This window comes from Pinus tabuliformis, chromosome 6 (genome assembly GCF_031772625.1).
Source record: "Pinus tabuliformis cultivar Carrire ecotype Pingquan chromosome 6, CPIR1, whole genome shotgun sequence".
Taxonomy (NCBI): Eukaryota; Viridiplantae; Streptophyta; class Pinopsida; order Pinales; family Pinaceae; genus Pinus; species Pinus tabuliformis.
In genome coordinates this window covers 116,192,718-116,212,823 of record NC_142292.1, presented here as the reverse complement: position 1 = coordinate 116,212,823, position 20,106 = coordinate 116,192,718, and the positions used below count along the sequence as shown (strand labels likewise).

The following is a 20,106-nucleotide window of genomic DNA, read 5'->3' as shown; positions in this document are numbered from 1 at the left end:
CATAGTGCGGTCATCTTCTAGTACAATCTCAATATCAAGTGCCCTCTCTTCAAGCTCTGAAAAGAATTCCCGTGCACCTGTCATATGGCGGGAAGCCCTGTTGTCTATGTACCACACATGGGATGATGTACTCCTACTAGATGTAGAAGTAATAAATGCAAAGTCGTGGTCAAACTGTGAAGCAAATTGCTCCACCTTTGGTGAAGCTGGAATACCCTCCTCATCTATCTGTGTAACATCCATCTCCATCATCATCTCAATGAATGTTTAACTGCTGTTTTATAATGAATGAAATTACTTGGTAAAAGAAGAAAATAAACTAATTATAGACGTAAGGCATAGTCCATGACCGTGAGTATTGGTGAAAATAAAGTGGTCGGTGGCGCCACACCTCCTATAGTGCGGTTGGAAGAGTACCGCCAGTGTAAGGGCGTGGAGCATTCAGATGATAACACCTGTCATGCTCCACGCCCCTACACTGGCGGTACTCTTCCAACCGCACTATAGGAGGTGCGGCACCACCGACCACTTTCTTTTCACCAATACTTGCGATCGTGGACTACGCCTACTTTCTATACTTAGTTTATTTTCTTCTTTTACCAAGTACTTTCATTCATTATAAAATAGCAGTTAAACATTCATCAGCATTAACATAAATGCACAACAGTATAACTAGGAGGGGCAACTCCCTATAATGAGTCTGCCCGTAATAATAATATATATGTAAGTTACAATCCTGAGGAAACCCCAGATTTACACTTAGAATATTTTTACATTCACCGGCACAACGCGTTTCCGCCAGCTCGTTGGTGCGCCCACACAGTTGCCTGAACGACTCTTGGTCAACTCCTCGTTTGCCTCTGCACATTCACCCGAATGCGTTTCGTTCAACTTGTCGAACGCTCCCATCGAATGCCCAACTCGTCCACCAGCGGATCGTGTCACCCGTTCAAAACTTCACCCGGTTCAACGTTCGACCAACTCGTGTCGTTTGGGCGGGCGCCCTGCCGCACCCTCACATGCCCTCGAACGACCTTCTGTATGGATCTCCGAACGACCTCTCGCACGACCTCTGAATGATCCTCTGAACGACCTCCCCGACCCACCGAACGACTTTCTGCACATTCGTTCAGCCCTGCATGATCGTCTGTTCAGCCCTGCACGACTGTTCGTTCAGCCCTCCAAACGACCTCCTGAACGACTCGTACCTCATCCCTCCATTCATAGCTTTAACACATAAGTATCATACCTCATCATGAGGCCCCTACATTCAGAGCTTGTTCAAGTTGTGCTGGTGAATGTAAAATTATTCTAAGTGTAAATCTGGGGTTTCCTAAGGATTGTAACTTACATATATATTATTATTATGCGCAGACTCATCATAGGGAGTTGCCCCTCCCAGTTATACTGTTGTGCATTTATGTTAATGCTGATGAATGTTTAATTGTTGTTGTGTCGTTCGAGGGCGTTTGTGCAGGAGGTCGTTCGAGGGCGTTTGTGCAGGAGGTCGTTCGAGGGCGTTTGGGTAGGAAGTTGTTCGAGGGCGTCGTTCAGAAAAATTGTTCGAGGGCATCGTGCAGGAGGTCGTTCATGCAGGATCGTTAGAGGGCGTTCGAGCAGGGTCGTTCGAAGGTGTGGCAGGGCGTCTAGACGAATGGTTGTTCGGGAAGTTGTTCGAGGGCACGGCAGGGCGTCCGCCCGAACGAGTTGCCCCTCCCAGTTACTTAGTTTGTTGGAATGACAATTGAAATAAATTGCTCTAAGCATAGAACATACCTAAACTTAACAGTCTGCTTTTCCACAAGAGCTTTGAACTCTTTAAAGCTACTAAAGACCTCACCGTTGGTCTTCAGGAAATATATCCAAGTCCTCCTAGTGTAGTCATTATTGAATAAAACATAATACTCATAACCACCCAAAGACACATGAGACATATGGCCACTAACATAAGTATGAATCAAGTCTAGTATACTTGTAGATCTGTTGCCGCTCGCTGGGAATGGTAACTTTGGTGTACTTGCCCAAAGCACACCCTCTGCAGACCTCATAATGCTCGACACTGAAATCAGAAACTCCAGCAGTGATCTCCCTTAGTACTCTCAAAGATCCATGATGCATATGCACCATCCTCCAGTGCCATAACTTGCACAAGTCTCTATTGCTGGTGGTACTAGTGTGAGTGCTGCCAGATGTGCTACTCACCAATGCTCCCGTCGACTGAAAACTGAACGTGTATAGTTTCCTAGACGAACTCCAATCACTTTGGCCGAAGTGATGGAAGCTCCCCTGGGATGCGTCAATACCTGCCCTACTGAGAAAGTGACGTCAAACCCCTTCTCCTCCATAGCAGACATTGAAATCAAGTTCTTCTTCATTGTCGAAACATACAAAACATCCATGACCTTCAAACGAGGCAAAGACTCCCTCTCAAAGGTCACGATCCCCACACCACCAACTCTCATAGTGCGGTCATCTCCTAGTACAATCTCAATATCAAGTGCCCTCTCTTCAAGCTTTGAAAAGAATTCCCGTGCACCTGTCATATGGCGGGAAGCCCCGCTGTCTATGTACCACACATAGGATGATGTACTCCTACTAGATGTAGAAGTAATAAATGCAAAGTCGTGGTCAAACTGTGAAGCAAATTGCTCCACCTCTGGTGAAGCTGCAATACCCTTCTTCCCCTTTTTCTTCCTCTTAGGATAGGTAGCAGCATAGTGTCCCATCTTCTAACATGCCCAACATTTGACTTTGGACATATCCGTATCTTTCTTCTTCTTCTCCTTTTCCTAAGCCCCATCTAATGAGACCCCTTTCTTGGCCTTCCCTTTGTTTTCCCCCCTAGCTGTCAAGGCTACATCCTCATTTGCTATCTTCACCCCACCACTACCTGTCTTCCGTATCTCATGCTGCACACAATCTTCCCAGAATTTGTCCCAATTGGGAAGATTCTCCCTAGAGGTAACATCATCTCCAAAGACCTCCCAAGACTTAGGAAATCCCGCCACAGCTATCCTGACTAACTCTGTGGGTGCAACTGCTTCACCAATAGCAGTCAAATCATCACGTACTTGTTTGACCTTGCCAAGATAATGAACTACACTTTCAGCCTTTGTCATCCTGATGTTCTTCAATTGTTCTTTGAGTACCATCTTCCTGCTCTCATTGGTACTCTGATAGAGAGTGGTTAGAGCTGTTCACATCTGATATGCATATGTGTTTCCTCTCACTTGAGGAACCACATGATCCTTCAGACTATCTATCAAAATCCTTTTTGCCTTTGCATTATTTTTTGTGAATTCAGCAAGTTCATCTGCAGCAGTAGGAGGTACAATCACTTGCCGCACCATGACCCAAATTGCTGCCTCCTCAAACAGTTTGAATTCTGTCCTTTCAAACGGCATAGTTGGATATCCCAGCCAATCTGTCCTCTATCCTTAAGAACATGGCCATGACTGCTGTCCAAAATTTACAAAACCAAGAAAATGAAGAAATGAATTTTCCAGCACAACTTGCTGTACCAAAAGATTAGTCTGTGTGAAATTTCACCTTGCTGTGCCAAAATATCAGTTTGTTGTCCAAACAACTGTTTGCTATCCAAACCACTGTTCACTGTCCCAAACTACTGTCTGCTGTTCAAACTGCACTTTTCAGCTTGTAGCTCTGATACCATGTAGACTTTTGATGACTTAAAAAAGAGTTTCTTGCAACCCCAACCCGATTTTAGTTTCACCTTATCACTCCCATTCAGTTAAATGCCCTTTCCCATAAACATACATTCAACATATAGAATTTTGGAAATGAAATTTTTAGAGTAAAACACTTGGGACTGTCAACACATGTTGAAAATAAATATGGGCATAATAAGACCAGCAACACATAAAAATACAGACAGATTTTTGGTCAACTTAGACTCAGGCAAAACCCCTTCAATCTTCTTTGGGGAAACCTGTTAGAGAGCTCTTCAAATTTATTTATCTTTCAAGTTCAGGAAAAATATGTTTGCAGACAAAACAAAATAGCAAAATACAACTTATCTCTTTAGCTCAAAACTCCTTAAAAACCGTGCCCCACTTGAAGCTGGAAATATGTAATGTGTGGATATGATTGTACGGACTGTACGGATTTCTGTACTCTATATAGATTTTTTTTCAAAAACTTCTTTTGAATGACATGCAGTTCATAGCATTCAACGCTGTTCGTACTGTACCTTCTGCTGTCTTCTATGCCTTGATTTCCATGCCCATCTTTGCCCAGAAATCACTCTTTCAACTTGCTGCAACAAATTTTTCCTTTAGAACTTTTCTCCAGCTCTCAGCCTCCTTTCTCCAATCTGCTCATGAAGAATGAATGCAGTCTCTCTTTTCTTTTCCCCCTTTTGTTTCCCTAAATGACTTTTGGGCAACCCTAAGATCTAATGGTTTAGATTCATTTAGATCAAGGGATGAGAATAAATGTGCATTTAATTCTCACTTTCTATTTTTTAACTCACCCATTAATTAAAGTACCCACATTGTACTTTATGTCTAAAGTCACTTTTCAGTTTATAATTTAACATTGACTTTACCACTTATAAAGTCACTTTCACTTTATAAAGTCACACTTACGAAAATAATTATTTTGGACACTTCGTTAGGTAGAGACTAACCCATGGGAAACCACTTGTCCAAGGTACATTAAAAATCAACATTGGGAGAGGAGGCCAAAAGGTTGGATACAAAGAAGGGATCAGGCCAGACATCTCAATTAAGCCAACCGAAGCATCAAAGGAATTCCAATGGCAAATGGAAGAAAATATACCCACTGTAGAAGCCTCCAAATTGGGAAAGGGTTGAAGGAGATAGCCAATCCAAACAAAACCAGGAGTTTGGAAGGTCAGAAGTTGGAGCAAGATTGCTAGTGAGCCATCATTTCGATAAAGTTTCAGTGTTTTAAAAAACAAAATTTAAGACCTTTTGGAAGGATATTTAAAGTGACTTAAATAAATTGGGGGATGCTCAAGTGGTGGGGGTTAGTGGTATTCCTAGGAAAATTAAACCGTTGGTCTATGATTCCCCATATTTCATGTAAGTGGTCAGTACCACAAAGATGACCTAGAAAAATTCCTTTAGTTTACCACAAGAATCAACTAACTGATAAATTCAGAACCTAGCACCCAGCAATTAGTTCCTAGCAGATTACTACTGGTCTACTGAATAAAAGCACAACTAGGTTCTTAACACAATTATTCTGCAGAAGCAAAAATATTAACCAATCTCAATGACATGTGACACTTCCAAATTCTGCCCAATCAACAGTTCTTCATTAACTTAATAGTCTGAACTTACTTGGGCTCCTGTTCTGGGATAATGGCCCAACAAAGGAAAATACATTTACAACATACCCTGTATCTGATCCAGCTGATCAGGCCCTAGTTCTTTATTGATCATGTGTGGGAGGAAGAGCATAAGGTACAACATCATCTGGTATAATCTCTGTCAAATACCTGAGATCATGTGGGTCAGCTGAGCAAATGCCAGAAACATCTCTGGCAAACATCCATGGACAATCCATAGATCTCATCTGTGGAAGTGCTGGTTGTGATAAAAATTGCAAGTGAATCAATCCTCTAGTTACCCTTATAAGTCATGGGATAACAGTATTCAAGGAGGAGGAAACATAACTTCTCTACTCAGAAACATGGAACCTGTATTGAGCTTTTTGTTCTCTTAAGTGTGTTTCTTGTTCCATGTTTTGTAAGCCTGTTGGTGTTCTTTTGGTCTGAAATAATATTTTAGACAAATTTTTATAATTAGGTTGTATCTCCATTTCTTGCTTAATTTCTTTGAATATGTCAGCTGGAATGAGAGATGGGTATGTGAAGAAACATTTTGAATATTTTAGAAAATGGGGAAACTATGTATCTATATATAGATATATAAGCATGAATGAACTTTTATACTGTGTCGTATAGATCTATGGGCAGGAGTTTAAAAGTGCAAATTTTTAGAACTGCTCTTTATATTTTTATTTTTTTTCTTTTTTTATAAGTTTCTAAGTGGTAGGGCCCACCTATTCTTTTCACTTTTGTATATGGAAAGGGGGCTCAGCTGAGGCGTTATTGCTACATAGCTTTACACTGCCATTATTTTTTGAGATTTGTCTTTTTTTGAGAAATTAGGGGTTTAATAATTGATTCGTCCTTCAAGGAATTTGATGTTGTGTGGAAGGATGAAATTGAAATGTGAATCTGTTTGACTGCTGAACAGTGAATTTCTGTTAATCCAGAGGATGTTGTTGCTAGCTAGCTGCCTTGTGTACCTTGAAAGAAGTCATGCCTTGCCCCAGCTTGCTGTGAAGGTGTTTTCTGTTTTAGGAAACTGTTTTTTTCCAATTGTGTAGACATGAGATGGATTGCTGATGCAACCACAGAATGATCTGTTTTTCTAATGCCAGCTTTTTTCATTTTATGGTTACAAAGTTTAGCAGAGAAAACATTAAAAATATTTACAGTTTGCATGTTTCATTCATATGGGCAGGTGCCTGGATGTCAAGTCTTATGTAATAGTAACCATTTTCATTTTTACAGACTAACGTTAAGAGATCACCCGAGGAGCAACAAGTTGCCGATGATGGACAGAAGGTATATAGATACTGATGTAAATTTTTTAGTTGTGGAAATGTTCCATATATGTTTGTGTGCTTTTCTTTAGCGAATACTTGAGCTGTTTCCCAAGTATCTGAGATGGACATCCATTATCTATAACAGGGAGTGAGCAGCAATGTTTATTTCATGCAACAAACTGTTGAAAATGCCTGCGGAACAGTTGCCATCGTCCATGCAGTAGGCAACATTTTACCACAACTCCATATCCGTAAGTTTTATGGGATACTTCAAATATCATGTTGATGATTTAGTCAGTATATGAAGATATTTATTGTCATGGCAATGTAATTTATGATGATATTGGACAAATTGAAGCAAGAACAGATCATTTGGGTCATGCTAACTTCAAGTCTGTTATGGGCATAATTGTGATTTCCCAAATCCTGACATATGTTGGAATCAGACTTTTCATTGACCAGTGTCTAGCATTACATCACAATTCATTATCAATGACTGGAAACAGATCTCCCTTATTTTATTTTTTGTTTGTTAGTTTGTCTGCAAACTGGTGGGACTAGCCTGTGGCTTGAGAAACCATAAACTAGGGGCATCTAATTTGTCAAAATCACCCAGGGATTGCATTCAGCCCGGGCCATGCCAACCTGTACTCATGGCTGGATTTGTGCCCATGGGGTTTCGAAGCGGTGACCTTTTCACCATGGAGTGTTTTAAAAAAATACACTGCCACTGACTGCTCTATGCCCCATGGGAGAAACAGATCTCCTTTATGAAACTACTCTATCTTACTGTATCCTTTAATATTTGAGTTGTTTGAGCAAGTGTCCTCAGTTTTCCTTTTTAAAGGTCTGGATGGTTGTATAAGACGATTGGCAGCAGGTGTCATGATGATGCAACTCAAGCAGCTACTAATGTTATTTTAGGATGATGTCTTGAAAACATCACTGCCAAAGATGGTGTCTAAGGGTTACCATCCAGAAAGTCATAAAATAAAATTAATCCTCTGGAAGCAGAGGTTAAAGACAAGAAAATAAGAAAAGTTCCAGATTTAAACACGAGTTATTGCTCCCAGTTGGGGATATGGTTTCTGTTTTATCATCCTTTCGGCCCAGGACAAGGTAAGTGAATATGCTTCAGTAGGTGGTTTCCACCAGTGTCCAACACAGACATGATGATCTTATCCTCCTTCCTCACAGGCGAAAAGCCAACTTTGATATTAGTTATCCGTAAGTTGTTTTTATTGACTTGGAAGTGTGTTCCTTTGCTTGTAGTGGCTTCTATCACTACTAATTGCCTTTGCCTGGAGATGAACCAGGACCTCAATTTGTTGTGCATGGATTTTGCTTCGGATGACAATACCCCAAAGTCAAAAGTTGTCTATAATCCCACGGAGTTTACTACTTAGCAAGATGATTCTTTCAAGTTCGACTATTTTGAGGCAGTTTATCCCAAAATATTGTTTTCTGCCTGTGCTTGGAAATAGTGATTTTTTCACTATGGGTCCAATTCTTTGAGCTCTTTAAGTAATTCCTTGGAATATCTATGTTATTGTTAGATGTTTAGCCTTATAAGACCACAGATTTGCATCATAGAAGTTACAGATCTACCGCTGAAATCTGATATCTCTGGACACCCCTCGCTCATCGACTTACCATATCCTAGATAAGGTAGTATCTGATGTCTATCTGCTGGAGCAATCATCGAATACGGGATCCCTCAACAATCGAATCCCCCCTGGTTGTCATAGAGGATCACAGTGGTATTCATCATGTGTACAAACAGGTCACTAGGCAGCTTCACACGAGATCATACTCGCAGCTATGTATTCGGTCTCGGCGGTGCTTATAGCAACCGACTTCTGCTTCCTGCTCATCCATGATATCGAAACAGACTCCAAAGAGAACCTACACTGAGAAGTGCTCTAGTGATCCTCCACACTGCCTGCCCAGTCAGCATTCGAATAATCTTGCAGCTTCATATTTCTGGCAGTGTATCTCAATCCATGAGAGATTGTGCCCCAAAGATATCTCAAACGATTCTTGGCACCAATCCAGTGAGGCTCAACCAAATATGAGCTCGCCATGCTAACTGCAAAACATATATACGGACGAAAGTTCACCAAGAACATCAATGCAAATGAGTTTATGAAACTCACAGACATTTCCCAAATCTGGTCTAACATCATCACCATAGAACTTCTGAAAGTTGAGATCCTCGAGGTAGTCACGAGCTTGCAGTTTACCATTCCACATCCGGAATCCAACTCCCTCTTACTTCTGCAAGTGAGAGGGTCTACACCTATCAGAAATAGGTCGTTTTTAGAAGGTGCTGGTATGAGAGGTCTATCATCCACAATCTTCAAACAATGGTTTGGATCGGCTTCACTCTTAGTGAATCTCAGCTTCATCTGACAGCTATCAATCCTGTCATATCAAACTCGGGGTGATTTGCTTCAAGCCATAGAGGGCTTTCTTCCACCTGCACACATGAGATTCCCGATGAATCTCAAACCCCTCGGGTTGTTCCAAGCCTGTGAACCTGCTACATGAGGGGAATGGTCCCTTTGTAAGATTTTCCTTTGGTACATCTCAGACATGTACCTTCATGCTCCTTTTGAATTCAGGCATCCCAGTCACCATCTAACTCACATTGAGTAGGTCCCCACAATAAGTAGACCTCCGATTCTATAGATGACATGTGTCAACTGACATGGTCCCCAATGGACCATCCTGCAACTTGGTACAAATTGCCAACCCTGAACCCATGAGTAAAAGCATCTTTGAAAATTCTATTTTCAAACACGTACCTTTCCATCGATGAATGCCACCCTGAAACCTTTGACTTCCATTGCCGAAATGGACACCAGGTTCTTCTTGCGATCAGGTACATAAAAGAGATTCTGTAAATGAATCGAGTTACCCTCATTCAATTGAGGGGTAACATTTCCTACACCCTTTTCGGGATAGGTGGCATCGGCTCCAAGTATAATCCCACGATTGTTTCTTACCAAATTCGAGAGAGCACCCTTCTATCTGATGAAGTGCCTTGAAGCACTATAATCAATAAGCTAGATTCCCACAGAATCTGAAGGAGAGGGCCAATACAAGATAACGCTTCTTTATCTTATCAGAAACAACATTTGATTCTTCATACCTGGGGTTCCTTGCTTTCCTTGAAGAGTTGGCCGTTTCCTTGATGACCTACATTATCTGTCATTCCTTCGATCATTGAAGATGTCCTTGGAATGATTATTATCTTCATCAATAGATGTGTCCCTGCCATTTGGACACTCTTTTGCATAATGGCCGAACTTATTGTAAGCAAGGCATTTGTCTTTCCTTTCACCCTGAGATCCGGACTTCCCATTGAAGTGATCTGTAGGTAGGCCATTAGAAGCTTCCACTGCGCCATTATGATGATATACTTTGCTTCGACTTTACCCTTGGTGAATTTGAAGAGGGATTAGGAATCCATTGATCCTTTTGTCCTTTCCTAGTTGTCTTCAATGATTGCTCTTTCACTCTTGCTTGTTCTTTGTCTTCACCTTGTTCTATGCTTAGAGCAATTTATTTCAATTTTCATAGTTAGCTCAATATCTTTTTAAGATTAGCAATCACATCAGCGTTAAAGTAAATTGCAGATAAGAACATAAACATAAATCGCAGAAGACAAGCCAAGACAAGAGGACACAAGATGTGGCGCTAGCCAGGGACAAACCCCAATGTGGGGAAACCCTTGATCAATTCTTCTTATATGTTCTTCAATAGTTTAGTAGAGAGAGAGAGAGAGTACATTTACAACATAGGTCAACACTTTGACTTATCTAGATAAGAGCATAGATCATCTCTAACAAAATGATACATGAGATCAGAAGACATGCTGCTTCAACTGATTCTCCAAGGTGACTCCTTCACCTATCATTGTGCTGCATCTCGTCATCATGCTGCACCTCATCGTGCTGCACATGCTTGCTGTCCCATTGTGCCACTGTTGCACAATGTCATGGCTGTCGTGCTGCACCACGTTGCACATGCTTGCTGTCCCATTGTGCCATTGCTGCACTATGTCATGACTGTCCCATTGTGCCACTGCTGCACAATGTCATGACTGCGTATTACTGCTTCTTCATAGGGCAGCGTTTAGAGCTTCTCCATAGGGCAGTGTTAGGGCTTCTTTCACCGTGCTAGATCTCCCTTTCCTCCTGCGTCTAGGGCTTCTTCATTAGGGCAGCACAGAGCCTAGGACACTCCCTCTAGATTAGGGCAGCGTTATCCATCAGGATCTCTCCTCCTACTAAAACCCAAAGACAAGTAGAGAGGAAGAGATCCCAAGTGTGCGTTGAAATGACTTGAAGGCCACCTCTATTTATACTAAAACGTTGAGCACAAGTGGGGTTTATTTGGTTGCTGGCCGACCTTGACGAATTGTCCCATAATTCATATCTCCATGAATACTTATCGGAATCGGATGATCTTTAGATCAATCCTACACCTCTCAATGAGAGGGATCCAAGAAATATCAGCTGCCATTAATAAGATGACCCACATGGAGTTTGGCCCTAGTTGCCAATTTTAACATATACCTAGGATATGTGCTTGTTAATCATTAATTAGTAAAATCTACATGTAAATTCAGACTTAGAAAAACACACTAAAGCTGTCCTTAAGTGCCTAAAAGCACTCAAGAACAATGATAAATTCGAAATAAAATAACAAGTGTTGAATTACAGCAGTGATTAAGTGAACAAGAAAAGAAGAATGTGTGCCTCGAATGAGAAAACATTTTAAAGTAAGTGCACAAAATAACATAGTAGATCCCTGCAGCATGATTGCACAAGTAAAACAATCACACAAATTTGAAGAGTTTGAAATAAAACATAATTGAATCCATTTAATGTTTAACGAAGAGGTGGTCAACAAAAGCATAGCCACCAATACATCACAGGCTGCTTAGTCAATCTTTGGCATGCAGTGGTTGAACAAGTCTGTCAAGTCCAGGGTGGAAGAAAAGGTGCTAAAAATCTACTGCTTAAACCTGTCAAGAAATGTTGGTAATAGGAGCATTATCTCTAGAGTCTCTTGAGGATTCTTGCAGAACTGGTATCCTTTGGCTGTATATCAAGGCATTGATTTGGGAGATAACACAATCCATTCTATTATTGGGGAAAATATACACATGTAAACACATCATATAAAATTTATTACAATGAACAATAAGAATACCATCTTACCAAAAATTGAACACGTAGAATGGTTGCCAAGGAGCGATTTACAACACTGTAATAGGGTATCCAATATGAAAACCACCAACTGGATGGGCTACGAGATGACGAAGGCAAAATTTGCTGATGGCTTGGTTGCTTATTAATTTCCAAAAGTTGTGCCACATGTTCCAAGCTAGACATGGAACTCACCCATGGAGGAACAAGAATCCTCTGCTAGACATACTAGTGTGAATTCAGGCAACACCCACTAACAACTAGCAGTCAAGCACATGAGCAATCCCTCAATATCATCACTCACACCAATTTGACCATTCCAACATTAGTGTACTAAATGTACGAGGAACCCTTCATGATCCGGAATGGATCCACCACTGATCTACCAAATTGAAAAGATGAATTTGTCTTTAGATCTCTTTTAGTTGGAAAATTCCATGTTGAAGGGATGGCCACTCACATCCATTGATCCCATTTATTCATTACTTTTTGTTTATATTTCCCTGAAATAGATTCCAACCTGTTGAGCAGATTCTTATAAAGTTTGCCATGTATGATTTTTCTTTTTGTTGCTTGCATTAAGAGGTGTCCTATGTTTATACTAATAGGTTTTCTCTTTTCTCTTTAATCTACTGAAGCAATTCCTATTTCATACGCAATATTTGCAGGTAATGGATCTTTTTTTGAAAGATTCTTTACATCCACTGCAGAGATGACCCCAGCAGAGGTGACGCCACTTAACTTTCTCTTTTTAATTCCAGTTTTACCATGGAGATTGCTCTTCTATATTTATTTTCTCACGTTTTAAATTGGGATTCTTTACTGACAGCGGGCTGAATTCCTCGAAAATGATACAGAATTAGAGAGTGCACATTCTGTTGCAGCAAGCGCAGGTCATACTGTTGTAAGGCACAAATCACCTTTGCTGCAACAACATCAATTGTTTACTTAATGTTGAATTCTTAAAAGGCCCAGGCAGTCTGGAGTGTAATTTTTGATCTTTTGTGTAGTTTTAAATTTGTGTGTTTATTTGATGTTTTTTTTTTGTAACAATTTTTGAGTAATAATTAGGGGATTTGTTTTCTATGTTGATATTGCAATGCTTTTCCCAGGTTTTATTTGATCACTTTTTGCTTGTTTTAGAATCTTCCAACTTTCTTTCTGTTTCCTTCAACGTCTTTTAAGTCTTGTTATATTTTTTTAACTTCCCTTTGATCAAGTGCAAAGAGATTCTACTGGTTGGTTTGAATCTTATCAATTATTTTGGTGTTATCATGACTAAATAAGTTGCCGTTTGTTTCAATGCACCAGCCTTTTTTGATCCTCTATTTTTCATTTGCTATCACATTGCAAGTAGAACTTTATGCTGGTTTTAAACGGTCATATTCATAGAGTTCTGCCACATTTAAATTTTATTGTCCATTTTTGAAATCCATATATGTCAATGGTCAATGGAATTTTATTCCCGCATGTCTGATGTTTTGCAATGCATGATCTCTCTGATAAATAGCTTCAGTATGCAACGTGGCCTTAATGAATGACTTATTGTGCACATGATGCTTCTCTTATTCTTTCTAAAAATGTGAAGAAAACAAATTTTGCATATATTGACTAGTGTTAAGTTGTTAACATTACTTTTTATGCTGTCAATGACAAGCAATTTAATCTATTTGTATCTAAACCTTTGTTACTATTTTGCAGGCTCCTGATCTGAGCGTTAATGTGGATCTGCATTTTGTTTGCTTAACTTGTGTCGATGGTAAGCATGCGTAGCAGTCATTATTTTATTCATAATCACTTGGCTTAACGGAAACTATAGAATGTAATTGCTGTTCATGTTTATGGCTGGTATTATTATAAACTTTTGACCATGGAAATGAGGGAATGTTGTCTTAACCCTCAAAGAGATCTATCCATTCAATGTATTGCTGAAGGCAGGAATTTAGGAACAGCTTTACTGGCATGGACACTAACTTTGCCACATGTCTTGGTTAGATGATTGCGTGCAAAATATGGTTGCCAGCTTGCCACTACTAAATCTGCAAAGTTGAAACTAAAATATTTTTGAAATCTTCTTTCTTGGATGGTGTAAGTTTCGTGTTCAGGGGAACCACTGAGTGGGATGAAAAACTTCTCCAATGCAAGGAACTATACTTGGGATGGTTTCTGAGGATCTTGGGTCAAACCATTTACTAGTTGCCTTGTGAAAGGCATCTTTAGAAAACTTTCCAGGGTGTCAACTGCAGAAGTGATAAAATCATAAATCTAAAGGAATGCATAACGTGTATAAACTATGGCATAAATCCATACCCTGCAAATAAAAAATATCCTATTAAGGTCCAGTTAGACCAAGTTGTTCTGTCGGGCATATGTTAAGCTCCTTTTATAACAGGGTGAAACCACAACTCGAGGAGGTCAAACTCCTTCCCTCACCCACACACATTGCTGATTTGCTGAGGACTGAATCAGGCAAAATATTGTATCTACTGAAGCATGCAATCCCAGTTGTGTAGGAATTTACAGGGTAAGTTCCTCAGAAAGAACACCAAAAGGACACCGCTCACAACCAGATCTCAAATCAATACACCAGTATTTTTGACGTGGTTAAAACCCTCAAAGAGGGAAACAGTCCACGGCCTGTCCCAACGTGGGTACTACAGGCAATTTATTAATCAAAGAATGAAAATTTACATAAGCTTCTCTCATGCACGGATTACCCGAACAATGACCCTCCATGCGCTTTAAATAGAACTCATGGACCAATCGGGTGTCAAGCCACGGATCAAGTGTCGGTAATACCGAGGAGAGAGTGAACCGTCGGATCACTACATATCGTGACCGTCGGATTGTAAGTTACAAAATGTACAACGGTAAAGAAACACACTTTACCTAACTCTATACTAGACCAAGTTGAACTTAACTATTTCCTATGTGTCGGAATATCCTAACATCCCCCCTTAAGAACAACTTGGGATAGGATTGAAGGATTTACAAATATGACACAATAGGAGAAGGAAGGAGGCACTAGAGCCTATCCCCCCTTAGTGACAACTTCCTGAACTCCAAGCATATATCGAAGTTTAGTGAACTTCGCCTCTGTGAGAGCCTTTGTGAAGATGTCTGCAACCTGATCATCTGTTGAACAATATTGCACTTCAAGAACATGGTCATGAATGAGCTTTCTGATGAAGTGCATGTGTAGTTCAATGTGTTTGCTGCGCTGATGCTGGACTGGATCTTTGCATAGCTGAATGGCACTTTGATTATCACACCAAAGTGTGGTTGGATGCTGCTGCTCAAAGCCAAACTCTGATAGGATCTGACGAAGCCACAAGGCTTCCTTACTAGCTTCCACGGCACCACGATACTCTGCTTCTGCTGACGAAAGAGAAATGGCAGCCTGTTTCTTACAAGCCCATGTAATAGGTCCTGAACCAAGAGTGAAGACATAACCGGCAGTAGACTTCCGATCATCAGGGTCACCAGCCCAATCAGAATCAGTGAAACCAACTAATAGAGGAGCTGCTTTGGCACTGTAATGAATCCCAAACTGTACTGTACCTCGAACATAACGAAGTATTCTTTTAGCTGCTTTCCAATGACTTTCACGGGGGTTTTGCATAAAACGAGCAACAAGGCCAACAGCAAAGGAAAGATCAGGACGAGTATGGGTTAAATACAAGAGTTTTCCTACAAGTTGACGGTATAAGGTAGCATCAACTTCAGGAGAAGTACAAGAGACTGAAAGTTTGACTCCAGACTGAAAGGGAGAAGGGGCTGGCTTACAGTCTTCCATGTGAAAATGACGAAGAATATCACAAGCATACTTGGACTGGGAAAGGGAAATACCCTCCTTGGATTGCAAGACTTGAAGACCGAGAAAATAGTGTAAGTGTCCTAAGTCTGTCATTTCAAATTTCTTTTTAAGGCTGGACTTCACATGGTTTATAAGGTTGGGATCACTACCAGTAAGAATAAGATCATCAACATAAAGAACAAGGATGATAAGAGAGTTGCCCACTTTCTTGGTGTAGACAGTATTGTCAGAATAACACCTAGAAAAGCCAGATTCTAAAAGAAAGCTATCCATTTTGGCATACCAAGCCCGAGGAGCTTGCTTGAGACCATAAAGGGATTTCTTAAGTCGACAAACAAGGCTGGAGTCTGTTTGTATGAAGCCAATGGGTTGTTCCATATAGATTTCTTCATGCAAGTCCCCATGCAAGAAGGCAGATTTAACATCCATCTGATGGACTTCCCATTTTAAAGAGGCAGCAAGGGAAAGAACAAGGCGGATAGAGTTCATTTTGGCAACAGGGGAGAAGGTTTCAGTGTAGTCAATGCCTTCAACCTGTGAAAAACCCTTAGCAACAAGACGAGCTTTATGTTTATCAACTTTCCCATCTGGTCCATACTTGGTTCTGTAAACCCATTTACATCTAACAAGTTTGCGTCCCTTTGGTAGAGGAACAAGATCCCATGTATCATTTGTCAACAATGAATGATATTCTTCATTCATAGCTGCTTCCCAATGTGGATGGCCTGAAGCTTCTGCAAAAGTGTCAGGATCATGATTTACTGGAGCTTGAGCCAGTAAAGAAGAGGCTCTTTCAAACTGAGAACGTGTACGTCGCTGATCTGTAGGATCACCGGCAAGATCACCTGCTGCATCCCGAGTAGCACGGACCCATCTTGGAAGTTGAGGATCCTGAGAAGGTGGGGGAGGATTATCATCCTCACTTTCATCATCTGAAGAAGAAATGTTTTCAAAAGTAGAAGAGATAGGAAGAGGTGGCACATCCGCCGGACTAGGCTCGCAGGCCGATTTATTTTCATCAAATTTTACATCTCTTCTAATGATAACATTTTTGGACTTAAATGGAATAAGTCTATAACCTTTTACATCTTCAGAATATCCAACAAAAGTACATTTCTCACTCTTAGGTTCTAAAGCTTTATGCTTTTCATCTGGAATATGGGCCCATGCTTCACTTCCAAAAACACGAAAGTGACTTACATCTGGTTTAATGGAACTCCAAGCTTCTTCTGGAGTGATATTCTTTAGAACCTTAGTAGGAGTGCGATTGATTATATAATTTGCACAATTAATTGCTTCGGCCCAAAAACTAAGACTGAGTCCTTTAGATTGCAGCATACAATTAGCCATTTCCTTTAAGGTGCGATTTTTCCTTTCAGCTACACCATTTTGTTGTGGAGTGTATGGAACAGTATGTTGCATTTGAATTCCATTTTCGGTGCAAAAGTTGATGAATGTGTTTTTAACATATTCTCCACCATTATCAGTTCTTAGCTTAAGAATTTGATGTCCAGATTGTTTTTCAACAAAGGCTTTGAAGGCCAAAAATGTGTTAAATACTTCGCTCTTGAGTTTTAAGAAGTATACCCAAGTGCGTCTGGAGAAATCATCAATGAAAGTTAAGAAATACTTGCAGCCAGAGAATGAAGCAACAGGAAGTGGACCACATAAATCACTGTGCACAAGCTGTAAAGGGGCTGAGGCGTGCCAAGAGGCACGTTTTTCAAAACTGTCCCGATGATGTTTTCCGAGTACACATCCGGAACAAACACCATCTCTGCAAGATACCATAGGAAGACCTGTCACCATATTTTCTTTACATAGATGCTGAAGGGAGCGATAGTTTAAGTGACCAAATCGCTCATGCCAAAGTTTGCTCACTTCATCATTATGAGCAACAAATACTGAGGGAAGATTTGATGACCCAAAGTTGTGAAACTTATACAACCTTGTGGAATCATCAGCAATACCAGTAGCTAGAATCTGTTTAGGATCTCTTAGATCCTTGATTACAACATCATGAGGTGAAAATTCAACAATTTTACCTTCACCTGAATGAGTTATCTGATATACAGATAGAAGGTTGCAGGATAAGGTTGGAACACATAATACATCATTAAACTGACCATTGTCTAGATGAACAGTTCCAGTCCCTACAACATTAAGAGATCTATCATCACCAACATATATATTTTTGGTGTTACAATCATTTAAAGAAGAAAACATGGCTTGGTTTTTGGCCATGTGATAAGAGGCTCCAGAATCAATGAGCCACTCATGAGAATGAGAAGAAGAAGATACATTTAATGCATAACCAGACTGAGATGATTGACAACGACATGCAGAAAGTGCCATTCCGGAAGTTGAAGTTGAAGTATGCTCCACATGGATGTTATGTTTCTTCATTGCGGCTTCCAAGGCTTCCATCTTCTTAAAGCATTTAGATTCTAAGTGGCCATCTCGATTACAAAAGTTACAATGTCTATCAGTCTTCTTCCATTTGTTTTTATTGGTCTTATCATTTTGCTGAAATGATCTTTCATTTTGAGGCTGAGTTTGCTTAGGACCCTTGTTTGGTTTAGGACCATTCTTTTTAGGATATGACTTCTTAGGATTCTTTGAATTTGGTTGCTGCTGGGCGGCTAACGCTTTCTTGGAAGAGTTTCCAAGATTAAGAAGACCAAGGTGTAAGAGTTTTTCTTGTTCTCTTATTAAGGAATCACAAAAGGAGTCAAAGGAAGGGGCCTTGTAGTCTTTTCCTTGACAAATGAAAGCTTCCCTTGTAGAATGGAAAGTGGAAACAAATACAGAGTAGGCTGGTCCCAACTTAGTAAGGATGGAATAAATAAGGTTACTATCTTCTTTCTTAACCTTAACACCTTCCAAGAGATATCTAAGGGTCTTGAATTTGGACAAGAAATCTTCAATGCAAGAAAAATTATTAGGATCCAAAGTAAGCAACTCATTTTCAAGTTGATGGGCTCTAATTTCATTTTTAATCCCAAAAACTTTAGTGATTTTTTCCAATGCTTCATGAGGAGTCTCAAGTTCTGCAATATGGAATCTAAGATCAGGAGAAATAGACATCCCTATCAAACCACGTGCTTGATCTTGTCTATTTTCCCATTTTGCAGCCTTGTCTTCATCTTTTGGTTTCTTCTCTTGGTCTGTGGCTATTCTGTAGAGACCTTTACTTCTAAGTAAATCTTCCATGTAGGCTATCCATTGGAAGTAGTTAGTGCTGTCAAGAATGACTTGGCATGGACTTTCCATTTTAAAAAAAAAACTGAAGCTGAAGATGCTGAAAGTAAGTGTTCCAATGGATAGATCTCGAAAAATTAGGCTGTTTTAAAAAAAACGGCTCTGAAAAAGGCTTCCGGATGAAGAAGTTATGGCTTTTTGAAAAAAAATTGTTGAAGTTGCCGGCAAAGTGCGCGAATGTGCGGGAATGAAAAAATCCGCCCCCACAAAATGGAGACTTGAACCCAAGACCTCTACTCTCTTAAAATAGCTTTGAACCAATTGATCTATACAAAAAATTTGAGAGAGAGAGAGAGAGAGAGGGGGGGGGGCCTTGGTTTGCGTGCTTGCCTTGAGAAAGCTCTTTTTCCCTACAAAACACAAAACACAAAACCCAACACGAATATGCAAAGAAAAACGAACCTTGCGGCTCGAAGTTAGCTTTAGCCAAAAAACTAGATATTTTAAAAAAATTAACCTTGCGGCTCAAAGTTAGCTTTAGCCGAAAAACTAAATATTTTTCTCAATGTTTCTGATTTTCCGAGATCACACTAAGGTGCAGGGAAAAGAGCATACGCATGAGAAAAAATCCTTCCTTTCTGTTTCTGATTTGCCCAGATCGCACAGAGTCGCAGGGCAAAGAGCATACGCAGAAATGAAAGGTATAGATCCGGTTAAAAAAAGGCTAAATAAACCGAAACCGAAATAAGCAGAGAGAAAATAACAGTAAACTGCAAAAACACTGTATACCTCCCGATCTGAAAAATGACGCAGCTAGGGCTACCGGAAACCTTTTCGCGTGAAACGAAAGGGGTTCCTCACTGGAACAGATGCTCCGAACGCAACAGAGCAGTCCTCTCGGCCCGAAAGCAGTCAGAAACAACAGATCTAGGAAACGACAGCCGCATGCAGTTCTACCGGCTTCAGATTTGGATCACCAACGGACGCGGCCCTCAAATAGCTCTGATACCATGTAGGAATTTACAGGGTAAGTTCCTCAGAAAGAACACCAAAAGGACACCGCTCACAACCAGATCTCAAATCAATACACCAGTATTTTTGACGTGGTTAAAACCCTCAAAGAGGGAAACAGTCCACGGCCTGTCCCAACGTGGGTACTACAGGCAATTTATTAATCAAAGAATGAAAATTTACATAAGCTTCTCTCATGCACGGATTACCCGAACAATGACCCTCCATGCGCTTTAAATAGAACTCATGGACCAA

At 40.3% G+C, this 20,106-nt stretch overlaps 1 protein-coding gene across 2 annotated transcripts in view; it reads left to right on the top strand.

The window, feature by feature from the left end:
• UCH3 (ubiquitin C-terminal hydrolase 3) overlaps positions 1–20,106 on the top strand; it is a 93,213-nt gene that overhangs the window by 39,880 nt on the left and 33,227 nt on the right. Inside the window, exons 3-7 of one of the 2 annotated variants that reach the window (XM_089414457.1) lie at positions 6,569–6,622; positions 6,749–6,854; positions 12,491–12,549; positions 12,652–12,726; positions 13,524–13,581. In XM_089414457.1, coding sequence (XP_089270583.1) covers positions 6,569–6,622; positions 6,749–6,854; positions 12,491–12,549; positions 12,652–12,726; positions 13,524–13,581 — 352 coding nt within the window. The remainder of the gene's footprint in view (positions 1–6,568; positions 6,623–6,748; positions 6,855–12,490; positions 12,550–12,651; positions 12,727–13,523; positions 13,582–20,106) is intronic. The other variant, XM_089414458.1, reaches the window with a different exon arrangement.